The 15,775-nt window shown below is 35.6% G+C and overlaps 1 protein-coding gene across 1 annotated transcript in view; it reads left to right on the top strand.

Moving 5' to 3' along the window:
* Adgrl3 (adhesion G protein-coupled receptor L3) overlaps positions 1–15,775 on the top strand; it is a 736,167-nt gene that overhangs the window by 672,697 nt on the left and 47,695 nt on the right. The window contains exons 20-21 of the mRNA XM_055629463.1: positions 1,596–1,662; positions 4,079–4,170. Coding sequence (XP_055485438.1) covers positions 1,596–1,662; positions 4,079–4,170 — 159 coding nt within the window. The remainder of the gene's footprint in view (positions 1–1,595; positions 1,663–4,078; positions 4,171–15,775) is intronic.

Raw genomic sequence — 15,775 nt, 5'->3', positions numbered from 1 at the left:
AGTCTCTTACTGGAGTGCACCTCACTGCTACTGAAATCAGCTTATGTGGACTGAAGGTAAAAGAAGATAGCTAGATGCTTTGATGACAATTTGTTTTTTGCCCAAAAATATAGTTATCAACCATTTTAGAAAAATCTAAAATGTAGAAATCATAATCACTATTTCTACCAGACAAGTGAAACCTATTAGTATTTTGGCATACTTTCCGTAGTTATTAAATAAAGTACACGGCTAAAGCCTTTGGATCATACACTCTGCTGTCTTCACTCTCCTGTATAGGGGAATCCCTAACATGCATTCATGGGTTTTTCTTTTCCACTTAAATGTATATGCGAATCCATGAAAATAATGACATGTCATATATATGTATATATAAAAAACACCTCTCATTTTATTTAATAAATACATATACATTTATTAAATTGATGATAATGTTTCATAGGACTTTTTCACTGAACAACTATTCCTTCTTTCTTCCTCTTCTTCCTTCTTTTCCCTTCTTCTTTATGATGCTGGGAAATGAGCTCAGAGCCTCGTGGGTCATTGAGCTCGATCCCCAGACCTCAGTATATTTTAGCAAACAGATCTACTCTATTTTCAACTTTCATTCTGTTTTATCAGATAACAGACAGTATTTTACTCATCACGTCAATGTTGACAATTTGTGTGAAATCCTTTCATGATAACTTTCTGCTGTTCTATTACTTAACTTTAGGACAATAAACAGCATATTCAAATCATGTGAATACAAGCTTAGAGCATATAACAAAATGCTATTGAGTATTTACCAGTGGAAGTGCTCCTGTTTTAATTATGCCTCAAATACTGCAAAATGGCAAATTATTCAAGATATTATTCTTAACATCAAATAATTTGTTCAATATTTGCATTAATCTTTCTCATAACTAGTCACTTTCGCTTTGTCTTCCTGTCACTGTGAAGAATGGAAATGTAATTTCCCAGAGGCTCTAAGAATTGGGAGAGTACTAAATGTGGCTGAAATTAAGTGATTAATAATTTACTTCTTAGGTCATGAATCAACTTCCTCAGATGCGAAGGACCACTTGCAACCCCAGAAGCGTGGGCAGTAACAATGCTCTTTTTAAGGCTTCAGAACTCTCAAAGGTTGGCTGCCCAACCTAATTAAACTTCAATCTTCTGATACCAAACTTATTTCTTCCTGGTCAGATCTTCTTGACAGGAAACTGTCACTTTGCTTGACAGCTGATAGACAGGTTATGTAGCACTGTAATTGGAGAGAGAAGGATAGCTTAAAGCTACTGGGTTTAATGGCTATGTGTATGGCTTTTTCTTCTTTTCCCTCTAAGGTTTCAATGACACACACAAAAGGCCTTAGGAAATAAGTCTGATGCTATTTTCCCCTGCTTTCTCCAGGGGTAATTATCTTACTCCATCAATAGTGCTGTCAGAAATTGGGCACATAATTCAGCATTTAAATGAACAAGCAATGTAATATTTCCTGTCTCCCAGTGGAATGCTGTGCTGCTCACATTCTTCTCTGTCACCTGCTCACTCTTGATATATGTCCTGTACCCAATCTTTGAATGGCTTCTCTCCTTCGTGTTTCATTACAGATGTTGGCTTCGCCTTGACACCTACTTCATTTGGAGTTTTATAGGACCGGCGACCTTGATAATTATGGTAAGAATTCCTAATTAGCTATGCACTTCCGAGGTCAAGAAATAAAACTTCCACTATCCATATACTAAGTATCTTAATTTTACATAAGTTAATTCGGGGAAAGCATGTACTTATTTAACCCTACATAACGCAAGCAATTAGACGCTCATCATAGTCTGCTTTTAAATTGTAAAATAGTTCATCAAAACTGTTGGAAAAGGAAAATAAGCATTTGCAGGAGTGAATGGCTAGTCAAAAATCCAGCCCAACATAGTTCATACAGCTGTCTAGACAACTGAACAATGATGACTTTAACTTTGACAACAACATGTTTTCATTCCTTTTTTTTTGGGGGGGGAATAATTGGAATTGAAAGTAAATAGGAATTAAAAAAACAAGTGAACACCTGCCTGCTCCTCACAGTTTATGTGTGTATGTATGTATGTATGCATGTATTTACTGTCAAGAGTTTAAAATTAAAAAAACAAACAGATTTTACTTGAAAATGGGACAAGTAATTTAGGTATGTGTTTTCGAATCATAACTCCTTTTACATTTTATCTTAATAATGTCTGTATTTACCATACCATTAAATGAATCTGTTAGTATCATCGTTACTATTATAAACCTAGGGTCCAAAGACAGCTCAGCAGGTAGAGGTACTTGTCACTCAGTCCGAGGAACTGAGTTTGATCCCTGGGACCCACAGATGGAAAGAAAAAGGGCACTTTGCAAGCTGGCCACTGACCTCTACACACACACTGTGCACACACCGCCCACGCCCACTCACCCACAGATAAAGAGATACAATAAAAAGACACAAAGCCAATGCTCACTTTTGGAAAGAAGTGGAAAGTGTTGGCTTTGAATAAAATACTGGACTAAGGTTTCTTTCCTGAAAATTATTGGCCCAGATCTATTTTGAAATTAGAAAACATTTGAGATTTGAAAATGACAATATGGCACATACGCTACATTTTTATATGTGTGTATGCATATATTTATATATGTACATGCATGTGTATATACACATACATACAATAAATCATATTGACCATTACTTACATATGTTAGATACTAGGAGTGATTCTGTAACCAAACAGCATTTCAAGAAAGAAAGAGAGTCAAAGAAAGCAGAATAATAACTCTGGACAGACTCACGTCAGCACAGAGCAGGCATCCTCACTAATTGCATTCAGTTCACATTAAGCTTTTCAGCCACTCGGTGTCCTTTGTTTTGTTTAATTTTTTTTCCTTTTTGATTTTAACTTTTGAGTTTTGAGGATCATTGATAAATAACTGTGAAGCCTGCATTATAGGGAGAATGTCAATGGAGCAGTTCATTGAACATTCCTGGTCTTCATCATTGCTCAGTTATAGACTGAGGAAGTTATTTACCTGGTCCAAAGGCAGTTCAACTTATGGCTTGGTTGATAACAGAGCTTCTCAACATGAAGGGGTCGTGACCCCTTTAGAAAACCTTTATCTCCAAAAATCTTTACATTACACTTCACAACAGCAGCAAAATTACAGTTATGAACTAGCAATGAAAATATGTCTATGGTTGGGGTTCACATAACATGGGAAACTATATTGTAGGGTCACAGTACTGGGAAGGTTGAGAACCATTGCTTCATATGTTCATGCAAGGCATATAGGTAATTTTTACTAGACTATCTTCTTTTAAATTATAGACATTTTTCCTGGGTTTTGTAGCATAACCAGACCAAGAGAGACCCTCCCTTATAATTTGGTTTATTGTAGCATTTGAATTTAACCAGCCTCTTCTAACCCATTTTACTTATGTATTCAAAATGTACAGAGCTTAGTATTTGTATTTGAACATATCTGTAATCTCAGAACTGGGTAGCCAGAGGAGGAGGATGGCCATAAAAGAGCAAGGCCAGTCAGGGATACATAGTGGATGACAGGTCAGCTGGGGCTGTAGACTGAAACTGCTTCAAAACAATAAAGACTAGAATAAAAATGTATGTATACGTTAATAATTGAGCATCTGAAAAAAGTGCATCTCTATAAACTGAAATGGAAAGTGTCTATAATTAATTAGACTAGAGACACGTTAATAAAATGCCAATGTAGTAGCGCTCTTAAAATAATTCCTGGATTTGGCAGTTTGGTTTTCTTCAGTATGCACTGGGTTTTACGTTACTCCCGAATTTCAACAGCATACTTCCAAATTACCGCCGTCTTCACCTTTTGTGTGTATTTGGCACAGCCACATTTTGTAAGTCAGTGGTTTCACAATTCCCACCGCTGGCTTCCTGCCTTCGGTAAGGCATTAGACAGTCATCCGCGATCCAAGTCCCTTAGGAGTCTACTGAGAACTAATCTCCCAGAACAATTCATGTGTTACAGGGAATGGACTTGCTTTTTCGCTGCTGTCGTTATCTACAAAGTGTTACCTTTTTCCTTTCAGCTGAATGTAATCTTCCTTGGGATTGCTCTATACAAAATGTTTCATCATACTGCCATACTGAAACCGGAGTCAGGCTGTCTAGATAATATCAGGTAAGTGACGCTTAGTTTTATTTTCATAGACTGTACTTTAAAATTATTTTTAGTTTATATTGTAAAAAGTTATATGATAAAATGATGTCAAAGTACAATGTAACGTTTTTGTTGAGGTAACTTGGATAGCCTGCAATCAATGTAACGAAACCCTTTCCTAAAACCTACTTTTCCCTGTAAGCTACATTTTTAAAATGTGCTTTAAATACCTTTATTCACCCTGTCCTTTAAAGAAGTGCAGCATGTCTCAATGAGGACAGACTAGGTAGTGTAGCGGCTGTGTGAAATCTCACACTGTACTCAACCACCCAAAACAGTGGTGCCTGCAGAGACATCTGCCGTGATGGTTCTTGCCACGATGTCTCCTATGGTCATGGTACATGCAAATATGGTACCTGCGATGATGGTATTTGCAATGATGGTTCATCCAGTGATGGCACCTGAACGGTGGTGCTACCTGCCGTGATGGTATTTCCACTGAAGGCTTCTGTAGCAATGGTACCTGCGATTGCATCTGTTAATGGATGGGAACTGATAGTACTTGCACATACCGAAGGGGGATTTTGCACTACTGGAAAACAATCCTAAAATACCCCAGTCTAAGTCTTCATGTAGCAGTTTGCTCGTAGTTGTCCTGACATCCGAGAAGGGACCTGCGCTTTCCCTACTGTCTGCAGGCACAGGTTGAGTATGTCTTATCAAAAATGCCCAGATCCGAAAGAATATTTTAGATACTTAAGTATTTCGGATTTGAGATTGTTTATATAGCATTTGTATAGAGTGTGATAGCTGAGAATTCCCAATTTGAAAATCAAAACCTGAAGTTGTTTGTCTGAAGATCAAACAATCTAAAACTTTTAATGATTATGTTTGGATTTCATAACATATTTGACTGGACTTTCCTCTCACCCCCCCTTTTTGAAATTTAAATATAAGTTCAAACTTACTACCTTTGAAACACACACTGTTGTCCGAGGAGGTAAATCTCTCCAGAACATTTTCTAATCAATTATCCTTTCACTTTCAAAATCTGTGCTTTACTACACATTTTTTACATTTTTATCCACAGGCAAGTATAAATATGCAGAAATATAAAAAATATTCATTTTTCATATGAACCTACAATGAAAATATACATAAAGCTAAATTACATTTCCTGAAAACTTTCTGAATTCCTTGTTATAAGCAAAATGGTATTTTAATTTACCTAATGGTCTTGATATTTGAAAACAATAGCAGCATTGAGAAGCATGTTAATCTATCTTTCTCTCTCCCTCCCTCTCTCTGTCTCTCACTCACACTCATACATACACCTAGGCAAAATTGCATTTTTATGTGATTTTCCTATGTAATGTGTCAACTGGATGACTAGTTCTATTAAAATGGATATACAATCAGGAAGCTCTCAGGGCTCCTGTACCTCCCATGTGCTGCAGGCATCCTCCTTGAACTACGTCAAACAACAGTCATGTGACTCACTTCCCAACTTTCTAGATCTGGTGCCTGACACAGTAGCCATGACTAGTGTTTCAGAATATGACAGTATGCTGAGATATTAGTGAAAAAGATTATTGATATTAAATAGTTTTTGGTGGATGAATAATGTTTCTAAGTTAATTTAAAAGAATAACTAATGAGTTAATTAGTTATTAACTAATTAACTCATAAATAAGAATGTTGTAGGACTAACCAATGCAATGAAGTACTGTCTTTGTATTCTTAATTTTACTTTTTGTTACAATATTATTATGTTACTTAATTGTGTACAATTAAGTTGTCATTCTAAAATATACTATGAGTTCAATACTGTTCCTGATGAAAGTGATTTTTGATAAGTTAAATAGACACATAAAACACATTTTTATCATCACAACATACTTCACTCAAGTCAGTGTAAGTTATGTCTCCATACTTCTTATTTTATACTGTAAACATTGTCTAGGAAATTTTTAGTAGACAATTCAGCAGATAGATAGAAATAAAACTTGGTCTTTATTTCAATATCTACAAAGTAAAAAAAAAAAAAAACTAACGAAAACTTGCAATCTTTGTCTTATCCCCAAGTATAATTTTATATTTCATATTTTTTTCTAGGGGGCTTTGATAAAAAAAAAACTCATTGAAGCCAATAATTATATTTAATGGCATTGACCTCATTTCAATGCAAAATGGAGTCATAAGTCAGAATACCTTGATTTGCATTCTATCTAAACTGCTTACAAGCTTGTTGCCTTTGGAGAGTATTTAACTTTGCTGAGCCATGATTCCCTTTCTACAAGCATACAATGAATGATGGAAACAAACCTGACCATCAGCTGTACCCAGGGATGTAAAGCCTTTGATGACACTTTCTGAAAACTCAATAAGGAAAGACTAGTTGTTAAAATGATGGGGTGGTTGCTTTGGAAATAGAACAAGGCTATGCAATAGTTTGAAAATGCAGCAAGAAAGGAAATAGGAGGCATTGTCAGGTAGGAACTGAGGAATTCCTGGATTCATTCCAGAGCATTGATGAAACATTCATTCCCCCACCCTACGGTTCAGGAAGATCATTCTCCTGCTGTGCTCATGGAAGCCAGGAAGGCTAAGCTTTGCCCGCTGGGACAGAGTGGATGAATTAATGTCATGTGCTGACGGAAACAAAATGGACTAATAAATTGAGGGATTTCTACCCATACTTCTCTATACATAACCAATAAATAAAACTTTTTTTTTAAGAAAATATAAGTGTGGAGGACATTGGCTTTCAAACATTAAATATAAGACATCTTGTGTGGCTACTGCAAAACTAAAGTATTATTGGAAATAGGAAAGTCTGTTTTGTGACAAAATAAACAGTCCATCAAGAAAAATGTCTCAAGCATACATGCACTTAATCAGATCAAAGCTTCAAAATACATTAATGAAATTTTTATTTTTTTAATTAATTAACTTACTTACTACAATTTATACACTTTGCATCCCCACTGTAGCATGCTCCCTTCTCTCTTCCCAGTCTCACCCTCCCTCACTCTTCTCCCCCTATTCCCTTTCTCTAGTCCCCTGATAGGGGAGGTTCTCCTCCCCTTCTATCTGACCCTAGCCTATTAGGTCTCATCACTGCTGGCTGCATCATCTTCCTCTGTGGCCTGGCAAGGCTGCAGCCCCATGCACCTCCAGGGGGAGGTGATGAAAGAGCCAGCCACTGAGTTGATGTCAGAGACAGCCCCTGTACCCCTTACTAAAGAACCCACTTGGAAACTGAGCATTGCATGGGCTTCTTCTGAACAGGGGGTCTAGGTCCTCTCCAAGCATGGTCCTTGATTGGAGTATTGGTCTCTTCAGGTCTCCCTGGGCCCAGATTTTTTGGAAAAATTTAATAATAAAACAGTATTGACCATTTTCAATTGTCCCTTGTGTTGTTTTTCATGTTTCATTACTCCTCATAAACTCTTTTTTAATGCACTTGTTCTCAATAAGGTTTGTTTCTGGTATGTTTATGCATAAACTTAGATGTCTTTTCTTATTTGACATACTAATCTAAATCTTTCAGTTTATTTCTTCCATATAAATTTAATGTGACTATTGATGCCATGGGTTCATTATATTAATTCTATCTTTCTGTAGTTTGTGTACTTTCCCTCTGTTTTTCCTTTATTCCTTCCTTTGATCAATAACATTTTTGTATCCCATTTTATATTTCATATTGGCTTTTTTTCTCATATTGGCTTTTTAGCTAATCACTGCACTTTTTATTACTTTTTCTAGAAATTACAACAGAAATCACCTAATTAATATAACTTTGTTTGTAACAGAAATGTTTGTTCACATGCATGCACTTTACATATATGAACACACAGGCACACATACATGTATTTTGTTGAATATGTTTTTCTTCCTCATTCTATTTCACTGCCACCATTTTCTTTAATCACTATTATCCTTTGCAGGCTCTCAGTGATAGTTCTATTAACTTGTTTCTTCTTTTATCATGCTATTTTTGGATCCTTCTGCCACCAACTAGAGAGAGAAAGTGAGAGATCTTGAAAGTGTTGGTTCAATAATGGAATGTAGCAGTTGTAATAAAACTCCTCAAAGGACCCAGTTATTTTTAACTTAAGTCCAAACTCCTAATTCAAGCAAGTTGAGCCATGATGATTTTGCCCAACTCCTCTGCCTCCTTTCCTTCTTGACATGAGCCATCAGTTCACCTCAGAGATGCTCTCTTTTCCCTCAAGTCTTAAATCTACTCTCTTTTCCTTTCACCATGCCTGGTTAACTCCTATTACTGCATTTAATCTAAATATTGTTTTCTTATTTTAAAATATATTGTATTATTCTTCAATTTGAAAGTAACCTTAGAGTCCTCATAATAAGCCTCTTTAGTATTGGCAAAAACAGTTACTTGTCTAGTTTATTACTGTATTAATGCTATATTGTGAAAAAAACAAACAATAGCATGAAATAATGTTGTTTACCTAATAACACAGAAAATGAAGGGATGCTAATTCTCAGGCTTACTTGGGAAGTAATTAAATTAAATGAAATCTACTTACTTATTGCTTTTCATTTGTCTCTTCATCAAAATAGGTGATTACAAGAAAAAAGCATTTCCAATCATGTGAATTTTCTGGTTGATTTCTTACTATGTTTGGCGCATACTATAATCATAACAAAAGTCTAATACAATTAAAAGTAATTTCATATATAGGCTATTATTGAATTTTTGTCAACCAAAATTAACTTACAATGTGGTTGATGAGTACAAAATTTTAATTTGTGAGGAGTCCTCAGACCACTTAACAAATACCTTCTAAATAAAGAGTGACAGTTTCTCTAGTTACCCACTTTCCATTAAAAAAAATAAAAGATTTAAAATAATTTTTAATCTAGTAACATCGTAACATCATAAGTTATTTTGAAGAATAATTGAAAATAATAAAAGTTTTTTTTTTTTTCCATTTGGAAGAAATGAAGAATATAGGCTTTCTGTGTATTTCCTATAGCTATTGCTTTCCCTTTGTCTGTTGACAGGTTTCTGTACACAAGCTTCTGCCTTTGTCCATTAATTATTTCTCTAATTCATTCAACTGGGTGTTAAGGGGATTCACGTAGCTTTCCTTTCTTCATTCCTAGTTGTCAGTGTGGGTACTGATAAACTGTACTAACCACTCAACTGTCAGTCTTGTTTTTATCTGAGTATGGGTTCAGTAATGGGATGGTTGGATATATGTTCTTGTCAAGTTACTCCAAGTGTGTCCAATCAGTTTTTTTTCCTCTGATAAAGAAACAAGTACATCTATTATATAGTGCTTTGCACAATTAATGGTAACAATATGTGCAAAACCCACATCATATATTTGATGCACATGACAGAGTATTATTTAAAAAAAATTTGGAGGTATGGTCTCATCTGCGTTAGATGAGAATTGGTGGGCTCCAATGATCCTTCTGACAGTCTCCTGAGACGATCAGCTGTAGACTGCCATCCCTGTCATGCTTTGATTATTTAATTTAGCCCACTTTGTGGAAATCCTCTGCTGCCTTTGGGTCTTTGTATCCACAGTGAAGCTGTGCTCAGTTTCTATCAAAATCTCATTAGAATTTGTGTGGCTTTATTTACCATATGGTGTCATTCAGATTATGCAGTGTGTGATCCTCTTTTTAAAAGACAAACAGACTTTTATGAAAAAAAAATGACTCTGGGGTGAAATGCTCATTTGATTAATAAATAGAAAGTTCTGTAGTTCTAGAGGGAGAAGATAATGTATCCTCAGTGAGATTTCACACCTGCCATGTGTAAAGGAGCCTGTGAAAACTTCTGAAAACTACAAGGCAAACATAAAAAGGCTAACAATGCCTGAAATAACTGTGCTTTTAAATAGGTAAATTTTATCTGAGTAATATGTTTCTAAATGTTGATAGAAACAATTAAGTCATAATTATATTCAGCTTGATCAGTAGTCTATGAATACTTTATGGAGTCAAGAGCGATTGGTTTCTATAAAAGGGAGGGGAAATTGCCATAAACTTGAAAAATAAAACAATATCACAGGAAGATTTTAATGCTTATACTTCCCTTCATATTAATATATCAAGATATATATAGCCTGTATATAAATATACAGCCTACTTTTCAAAATTATCTCATTTTTTATACTTCTGTCACAGCAATAATATGAAAAGAGTCTGAACATTATGAGAACATAAATCTGGTACAGAGTCAAAGTGAATAAAAATGTTCATAAATTTCAAAGTTTTCTAGTTGAGTAGTAGGAAAACATTTTGGGACATTCTTCTTTTTTTGTTTTGAGACAGCGTCTCACTATGTAACCCTGGCTAGCCTCAAACTCTCTATGTAGACCAGGCTTTCCTCAAATTTACAAAGAACCACGTCCCTCTTTCTCCAGTGCTGAGATTGTAGGCAGGAGCCACTATACCTGGCAAAATTCCTCATTTTTATTCATTTGGTTAAAAAGCAAAGATGCAGAAAGGAAAGAAGGAAGAAAGGAAGGGAGGAAGAAAGAAAGGGAGGAAGAGAGGGAGGGAGAAAAACAGGAAGACCAAGAAAGAGAGACAGGAGAGAGAGATTTAGGGTTTCAAGAGGGAAAAGCTCAAACTATTACCTGTAAGCTGAGAGATAGTTTACAACTCCATCTGTGTTTTCACCATCAAAATTATTAAATTATTTGAAACTTTAAAATACCTTATTTTAAATATTTAGAAATAGTGTTTTAGAATAGGTTATATGTTATGATGATTATGATTACCATAAGCTGAAGATATGCTGTCTTAGTTACTTTTCTATTGCTGTATTATAAAACACCATTGCAAAGGCAATGTATTCTTAAAAGTATTTCTTCTAAGAAATACTTTAATTTCATACATATAGATTCAGAGGTTTAGAATCCATGATCCTGGAGCAAAGGAACACTTCAATCCACCACCAGGAGACAAAGAGACAGAGAGAGATAGAGGTTTGACTCATCAAAGCCCACCCCCAGTGACATACGTCTTCCAACAAGACCGTACCTCCTAATCCTTCCCAAATAGTCCCACCAACTAAAGATCAAGTATTCAAACATGAGCCTATAAGGGGCATTCTTATCCAAACCACTATATATGTTCTTACCTTTTTATTTATTTATTTTTTAAATTTTAATTTTATTTTTCTTTTTAGTTACATTTTGTTAACTCTGTGTCCCAGTTGTATCCCGCTCCCTCATTCCCTCCCCAACCCCACACTCCCTCCCTGGTCTCCTCCCTGCCCCTTTCCAAGTCCACTGATAGGGGAGGACCTCCTCCCCTTTCATTTGACCCTGTTTTATCAGGTATCTTCAGGGCTGGCTGCAAAGTCCTCCTCTGTGGCCTAACAGACTGCTCCTCCTCTGGGGGGTGGGGGGGGGTCAAACAGCCTGCCCTTGAGATCCTGCTAGATCCGGGCACAGGGTCTTTTCTGAGACTGACACTCAACCAAGGACCATCTATGGATATAACCTAGAACTTCTGCTCGGATGTGGCCCGTGGTAGCTCAGTAACCAAGTAGTTTTCCAAAGTAAGGGGAACATGTTCTTACCTTTTTAAACAAAAATTTTCTAATACATATCATTAATGCATTCATGCTTAGCATTAGAATCAATAATAGTTTTTATTATTCATTTTATGAAAAACACTCTTTAAAACAATTCTGTATATACATAAGTTTTGTCTTTCCCCATCCCCAAGCTGTCCTCTACTTTCTTGATATAGCACACCTTTCTAATAACTGAAATGAAGGGTAATATAGTCCAAACAGTTCCTGACCTCTGTGGATTGTTTGACAACTAGGTTCAGTTCAAGATATTTACAATGTTCCTTAAGAATTACAGCATCTTTCACTGATTACCTCGATTCTAGTATTTAAGAGCTAAGAATCAGCCTCAGATTCACAAACCCGTGCACTCAGGCAGTGATATTGACAATCTCTTCACATCCTGCATTATAATTTTGAGTGCTCTAAAGTATTAAAAGGATGGTCTCTTTTTGGAGGCATTTTGTTTAAAATGCATTAAAATTCCCATATCTTCCTGAGAACCATGTTTTATGAATAAATGCATTTAGCATACTCCATACGCTGGGAGCTGACATTTGAGAAAACCAGTTTGAAGGATGATAGTTGTAAGCACACTATTATGTACTTTCCTTGAGATTAAATTATTTTTCTCATTCTTTTCTCCAAATAATTAGGTTTGTATCAGATATGGGAGCCGCAATGGCTATCTAAGGATGTATGGAAAATAACCCGAACAACTTCCTAAGGGGAAAATTTCTTCTTAATAATGAAAATGTAAAAATTAGCATCTCCTTTGTTCTTTACATAGACCTTGGACTCAGATTGCTTTCATATTTCACAGGAAGTGTGCCACCAGACTCGAAAGCTTTATAGTCTGAATCTAAATTAGCTACACATAGAACAGTGATTTTTCTCCCCCAGAAGACTAAAGTGTAGGGCTTTAAGAAAGTGGAAAATGTCTGCAAATAATTGCAATTAAACACCACTTGTACACCACATCAATCCAAACTTTACATGCTTCAACGTATGAATTTAGATTTGATTTATATTCTTAATTGTTCATTAATTTATTCAACGCACAGGTGTGTGCACTAAGGGTTGAATTCAGGTGCCTGTACATACAGAACACACCCCAGGCCCCATTCCCGACTTGTAGGGGACCTTTCAGTTTACAGACTCTGCAGGTAATTTTATAGAACGCTTAGGAGAAAAGGGTGTGGCTCTTCGTTTTTTTTTTTTTTTTAAACTCATACACTAAATAAGTGGGATATTACTGTTGACGTGGAAAACTGGCGATAACACATTTTGTGGTAGGACAAATATTTTCTCCACGTAACTTACAAGGTATTCCAGTTGTAAAGGTTTCATAAACCCATGGAGGGCTGAGAGCCAAAATGTTACCTTGGGACCCACCGTGTGCAAAACTGGCAACCTTTCTATGCTTGTATTTAGTGTCATGTCTATTTGACTTGTTTGCAGTATTGATTTGATATTACGTATCCACCGATTGGCAAATTAATCATCTCAAGTGACTTTCTAGACTACCATATTAGCCTGTCTGTATTTGAAGTAAATACCTTCCTTTAAGCAAAAATAACAGGCAGACATCAACACTTTGTTTTTCTTTCTTTTTTTTTTTTCTTATTCTTCCATTTTTTTTCAGAGTAGCTTACAAAAGCAATGTTACTTTGTTTTCAAATCATATTTTTTTTTCTACCCGTGCTTGAAAAGTGCTGAATGTATATGTCAGCGGCAGCCCGAAAGGAAAGGCTATTTATAAAACCACTCTATTTGTAATTAAATGTGCGGACAGTACGGCGGAGTGGCAGGCATCTTGAGCTGCTCAGTCCACACTTGGACATTTCCTAATCTAATTTCACTTGGCTAACGCCCAGTGGTTGTTGAGTTTTTCCACTGCACACTTATGTGTCTTTTTAAGGGTCTGTCATCAAAGTCCCTGGTGCTTTTTCTGTTCATGTGCTGTTAGATAGGCATGTTAGAGTATTCTACACATCTGCCCATGGAAGCTGGTGTTTTAAGCGAGCAACTTTGAAATACTGGCACAAAATGTTCTCTCTATAAAAGAAGTGAGATTGACCTATGCTTAAAGCTAAGCCATTTAATTATGACATTAGGAAAAGTAAACCAGGAAGAAAAATAAAAACCGTTTGTTGGCAAAATTATTGGTATTACTAGGCATTAATTTATCACTTATAACAAAATGTAACTTGAAAACTGGTACATTTTCTTTGTAAAAGTGATTGGCACTGCTTTTATTCAATTTTTAGTTGCTTTATGAATGGTTTGTTTTCACTTTAATTGAATTCACTGCATACTGCTTGTTTAACTGTATAAAAATGTATAAAATATTGCTTTTTTATCATTATATACTCAAGGAAAAAACCTCACTAGTATTCATCAGAAGTCTATATAGTTAAATTATTAAGAACATTTTCTTTCCTGCTGGACTCCTTTTTTACTACTAAGAGTGACTTGAGCTAGCGAATATTTTCTTCTTGTATTTTCTTCATCATACATGTGTACATATATCTGTACAATTGTATTAGAGTATCAACATTTTTCTCTATTGTGTATGTTTTTAAAAATTTCAAGAGAAATTCAAACCATTCTGTAGACCAGGTTGGTCTTGAACTCACAGAAATCTCCCTGCCTCTGCCTCCCAAGTGCTGGGCTTAAAGGCCTGTTTCACTACTGCTCAAGGGGTGAGTAATATTCTTTTAAACCAGGAACTAAAACCATTTCTCCGCTTCCTTTTATTTTAAATTGTGTATTATATTCATCTTAGAGTTTTGTAATTCACATTTTATGCTGATTCTCTTGGACGTCACAGTCACACTGTGGTCCCAGGTTCCCAATGCTTTACTGAATATCTCCTTTTTCTGCTGAATTCCACTGCCACCCTCCTGCATGGAGCCTCTGCCGTGTGCTCACTTTTGCTTCTCCAGTGACAGCATCCCATCACAAGTAGACTTGTGAACACTGAGCCACAATATATTTTATAAACTAATTGCTGGGTTTCTCTTTGAGTGTTCATCGGCGACTTCAATATGCCTACATTTCAATTTAAAAAAGAAAACCCATAATATTTCCTAAGCCTAAACTTAGTGCCTAAAAGAAAATGAAATTTTCTATAAAGTTTCCATCTTTCCATGTAAATACTTTAAAAAAATCAACTCAGAAATAAGTAGTACAGTGGATATTCTGTCTTCCTTGGAATTTCATTTAATTTTCAGAAGAGAATTAAGGGAGACCTAGGGAAGCATTCTGTGTGTGTTCAATTACTTTCAGCTTCTTTAGAGGCCATCGGGTCACAAAATAATGACACAAAAGTATGACTAAAAGCAAATATTATATTGTACTTTCATCTTTAATTTTATGTCTTTTTGGATGTTTAAATATTCACATGTACAAATGTGCTAGTATCTTATATTCATCCGACACAACAGCACCATGAAAAAAGTCTATACTTAGGTGTATTTCCAGAGCTAAAGGGCTGTTTGCTTTTGGGAATTTCTATTAGCCCAAGCTTGTAGTTGGCAACATACTTAGAAGGCTCAAGCAGCCGGATTTAGAAGTTCTTGCTTTCAGCTTTTCATGTACCAACAATAATAAAAAAAATAACATCAAGGAATAATTGAAGTTATTAAATTCCATCAAAAAAAGAAATTTCATATTCTATTTTCTTGTCACCTGCCAAATGATTTGCTTATGTATTTGACAGATGAAAATACTAACTGCTAACAAGTAAGAGGTACCCATGTATCATTTCCTTTTCTATTATTTATTCTACTTAGCGGTACTCATAGGCTCTTACATATTATTTTTGATCAGGTAATATTGAGTTATTAAACTTTAAATAACATTTTATTTCATGGGTGTAGGTGTTTTTGTGTGCATGAATGTCTGTGTGAGGGCATCACATCCCCTGAAACTGAAATTACTGACAATATAATGGTGTGAATGATGTGGATGCTGGGAATTGAACCCAGGTCCTGTGGAAAAGAGCAGCCAATGCTTTTAACCACTGAGCCATCTCTCCAGCCCTCAACTATA

Source organism: Psammomys obesus, unplaced genomic scaffold (genome assembly GCF_907164565.1).
Source record: "Psammomys obesus unplaced genomic scaffold, mPsaObe1.curated_primary_1811, whole genome shotgun sequence".
NCBI classification, from domain to species: Eukaryota; Metazoa; Chordata; class Mammalia; order Rodentia; family Muridae; genus Psammomys; species Psammomys obesus.
This window is presented reverse-complemented; position numbering and strand designations above follow the sequence as displayed.